Source organism: Egretta garzetta, unplaced genomic scaffold, assembly GCF_000687185.1.
Source record: "Egretta garzetta isolate BGI_Z169 unplaced genomic scaffold, ASM68718v1 scaffold68, whole genome shotgun sequence".
NCBI classification, from domain to species: domain Eukaryota; kingdom Metazoa; phylum Chordata; class Aves; order Pelecaniformes; family Ardeidae; genus Egretta; species Egretta garzetta.
The window spans coordinates 7626336-7630695 of NW_009260774.1; the positions used below are offsets into that span (position 1 = coordinate 7626336).

The 4360-nt window shown below is 32.6% G+C and overlaps 1 protein-coding gene across 1 annotated transcript in view; it reads left to right on the forward strand.

Moving 5' to 3' along the window:
- LRRIQ1 (leucine rich repeats and IQ motif containing 1) overlaps positions 1-4360 on the forward strand; it is a 110933-nt gene that overhangs the window by 54186 nt on the left and 52387 nt on the right. Inside the window, exons 18-21 of the mRNA XM_009646331.2 lie at positions 1427-1516; positions 2223-2344; positions 2945-3040; positions 3368-3453. Of these exons, the coding sequence (XP_009644626.1) occupies positions 1427-1516; positions 2223-2344; positions 2945-3040; positions 3368-3453 (394 nt within the window). The remainder of the gene's footprint in view (positions 1-1426; positions 1517-2222; positions 2345-2944; positions 3041-3367; positions 3454-4360) is intronic.

A 4360-nucleotide genomic window follows, 5' to 3' on the forward strand; every position in this document is an offset into this window, starting at 1 on the left:
TAATAACGAGGGCATAGAATTTATCCAGATTTAGTAAATAAAAGAATAAAAACCATAACATACTGTAATCAAAGAACAGGGAATTCCAGAAGCAGGGATCAAAGATATAAGAATGCATCCCTTTTAAGACATGAAAATAAAGTCAAAATTTATTGAAAATTTATTTTGAAAAGCTAGATCAGAATGGAAGAAGAAGAACACTTGTTCACAGTTACCTTATAAATAAAAAGAGTGGTCTTAGCATCACCAAGTTATGCGAACAGTACCTGAAGTAACATTTTCAAAATAGCTGGAAAATGATCCCTTTGTCTATCAGAATTTCTAAGGGCTTGGAAGCCCTTCTCGTTCGCCAGTCTAAGGTTGTGCAAAGTCCTGTTTACACAACGTAAAAAATAAGGTATCCGAAGTTAGGATAATTTCTCAGGGTCAGAAATCAGTGCAATCTGAAATACTCTGTGAATGGGAGAAAGGTAGTCAAATTTTATGAATTAGACCTTTTCAAAAGAATGAACCCCAGGCTCTTTGCTGCTGAAGTAAGAACAGCCTGAATGACTGAGCCCTGTGTAAGTGAAGCCAAATTCTTCAGAGGTATTTACTTACTGTGTGGGAGTAATTTTCTTCTCTCACTTATCAGAATATATCAAAAGAACATGTGGTCCAAAAACTCAAGGGCGTATAAGAAAAATAAGTCATACACAGGTTGAGTTTGAAAAAAGAATCTGAATTTTGTTTTTATGAAAGAAAACTGAATTCTGCCTTGAAGTGCCAGAGACACCAGTTAGCACCTAATTCTGTCACCCCTCTTCATTCCAAGCTATTATTTTAGTTTGAAAATTACTCCATTATGTCAAAAATAAAATTGATTAATTGAAGGAATACATACATCCAGAATTCACTTTTTTAACCCCAGATTTCAATGAAAACTATTCACCAGTTCAGTTCAACTCAACAAAAGCAAGTTTGACAGAATCATGCACCTACATCTGGATATAAAATACTCAATTAGTCAAAAACAGCAAGCAAAGCTGTTCATGTTCTTTAGGCCTTTAAGTACCTCAGGTCTGTATTTTTTCAGAGTCTGGCAGTCTTTTTTATTAACTTGGGTTTACTAACAATGTTGGGATAAAATTACAAGAATATGAGAAGGAGGGGATGCATCTTATTTAAAAGAACAGAACAAAACAAAACAAAGCCAAAACAAAACAAAAAAACCCCCCACAAATACTGTTAATCTGATTTGTTTAAAATAAAACAGTACAAAACAGCATGTCAAAGGTGTTTTAAGTGTGGTTGCTCTGCAGGTGGCAGTTCTGATATATGACTGGAAAACACTTGTATGTAAGACAATTTAAAAGAGACTTTGCAAAAGTTATCAAAACTAAACTGATTTTATCAGCGCACTATTTGACTTTACTCATTCATGCAGGCTGCATTAGAGAAGGAATGGCTAACTCCAGATTCCACCCGTTTCCCTTCAAAAACACTCCTGCTCTCAAACCAGCTGCACTGGCCAAAGGTAACATGTCACAGAAACTTCTTACTCTTCAGTCGTTATTCATTCCTTAAGGATATGCTATTCTGGGGTGATTAATATGACAATATATTGACTTGAAAAACACAATTACTTTTAGAAGTCTCAGACTTCCTTCTCATCCCCAGATGCAATTTTTCTTTTGGATTTTCTTTCATTTGCTTAGTTTTTTCTTTATTTTGGATTTATTTCAACACTTCACTTCACAGTAGCAGAAAAAAAGATGATGTGCTTCGTCTGTACATTTGGCAATGGATTAAAAATTGCTAGTTGACACACTAAAAATACTAAGATCTGCATTATATGACAACAGCTGAATGTCTTCAGAACAGCTAAAGGTCATTGAACTGTAATGTCTGCTAGTTATTTGTAAACTTTGAAGTTTTAGCTTTTTTGGTAGGGTTTTCTCTTCTTGTTTCAAGTGTAGTATTACTAACATTTTATTTCCTACAATTAAAAGAAAGGAATCCTATAAATGTATAATTCGTTATATTTGGGGACGTTAATTAAGTCACCTTTTTGCCCTATTTAGTTAGTTGAAGGTAAGGTCTGTAATGGGCATATCACCATTAAGAATCCTTTCTGTTACAGTAATAGGCTCTGCAAACCCCGATGAAGGTTTAGCTGCACATTTTAAACTCAAACTTGCAGGAATCATCAACTGAATTTTTTTCTTTCTCTTACTTAGAAGTATTCTAGGCCTCCAAATTCCAGTGAACAGTCAAATAGTTTGCCATTGTCACCGCAAGAAGTTTGGCAGTGTGTTAACAGACCACATTCGTACTCAGCAGAAAATATCCAGTTTCATAGCAGGTAAGTTAAATAATAAATTTTTTCATTGTATTTAGTTAATTTGGATTTGACAAAAATCAAAAGGAGGAGAATTTGAGGCTGTTTTCTGACGCTTTTGGTACTTCTGGTTAATATGCTATTACTGGAGTTAAAATGTATTTACTTTCTAAAACCAAATATATTAAATCCAGTTGTTATTTTTCATTGTCTATCGGAATTAAGAATATCAGAATATATATGTGTATTTTTATTTACCTAGGTTTGACCATAAATCATAAAATTTGTATTTTTTCACATAATCAAAACATAGATGTTGAGATAGAGATTTTTAAGACTAGATAAAGATTAAAAGGGATTTCTTACACAGCTGCATTCTTTTGGAGAGAAAGGACTGAAATATGCTTCAAGTAATTGAAATGTAAACATTTCAAATTGATGGCAGACTTTTATTACTCTGCAAGATAAAGCCTTCCTGGAGTATTAAAATAGATTTTTTGTATTATTCCCAAGCTTCAAAAGTGCCTTTAAAAGGCACAAACCACTTGCAGGATAACAAAGGCTGCAAAATAGTCACCCGAAACCCTTCCTTATTTACTTACCGCTCTTATACTTTGTTTTCAGGTCAGGGAAGGGAACAGTGTCACAGCTCTCTGACTGGAAGGAAAAAAATAAATTTTCATTCGTGTCTGAAAAAGAAGAGAGAATTTCAGAAGAATGGTATGTTAAGCTATTTTGCTTATTTAGTGACTTCCAGGAATAAGTACGGTATAGTTGGCTGTCCACCTTTCTAGAATCTCTGTGTTCTACCAAAGTGAAAATTATTGCAATTACTTTTACAAGTGTCTGGGAGACCATCTTAATAAGTTGCAATAATGTAATATTAAGATAAGCGTTGCAGCTATCTGCGTAATTCAGAAAGTTTCATACCATGCATAAGAAGTGCTATAGACTTGTATTCTTTTTGAAAAGTACATTATACAATAATATGCAGCTGGTGTAACATAATACATGTGAAATGTTTAATAAGTTATTCTCTTCCTCTAGGGGTTTTAAGGATATTTCTACCACACAGCTAATGCTGAAGAGGGCCCATAAAATGAAGACCAAAAAATATAGTAATAAACATTTAGGTAAGTCAACAGTTAAAAAATGGTTATATTGATGTAAAGTTTCTATTGTTAAATCTCAAAATAGTGTCTCTCTTAAAAAGTTTGCTTGCACAACATTAAAAATTAGAGTGGTGTGTGATTCAGTAAAATTAACTCAGTTTAAATCTCTGTAAAGAAATCAGTTTGTTCCAGTGATAAAATATTAAAAAAAAACGTTTTACTGGATTTTGAAGTTGAATATTTGATGGATATGTTAAACAGAATTTTTTTTTCTTTTTGTTCCTGTTTCTCTCTTTCTAGATGTGGAATTTATATTTCTGCTTTTTGTGCTTCTTGTATTTTTCTCTTGGGGGAATCTCAGGTTCAAATTATTGACTTATGCAAGAACTATCTATGAAATGAAATCATATTTTCTGTATTAAGTATTCATTATGGAAATAGATAATGCTTATCCAGCTTCCCTGTAATTGTCTTCTGGTTCTTCTCAGGTACTTCTTATGTCAATGAACCTTTCTTAGAATCATCAACTGTTAGTATGATATGCTAATACAAATGATAATGGAATATGTTAATAAAAATATTAATAAAGTATTGCTAGTATAAGAAACATTCAAATATGTAAGAGCCTGGTTGACAATAGGACCTAACTCTAAATGGTCTTTGGAAAGTGCACCTTTATTTACTTTTTTTTGTTAATTATATCACAAGCTACACTTAATTTTCCTCTTTTGCATAACTTTGCAAATCTCTTCCCTATAAAGTCTTGAAAATATTGAAAAAATTTTGCTCTTGGAAAGGAAAAAATTCATCCTTCAGGTTAAGCTAAGAAAAGTGTTTCTCTCTGTATTTTTTTCTATTTTAAATATCATGCCTAAGACAAAATATTACAAAAAAGATCTCTAGTTAAAAAAAAGGGGGGGGGGGGGGG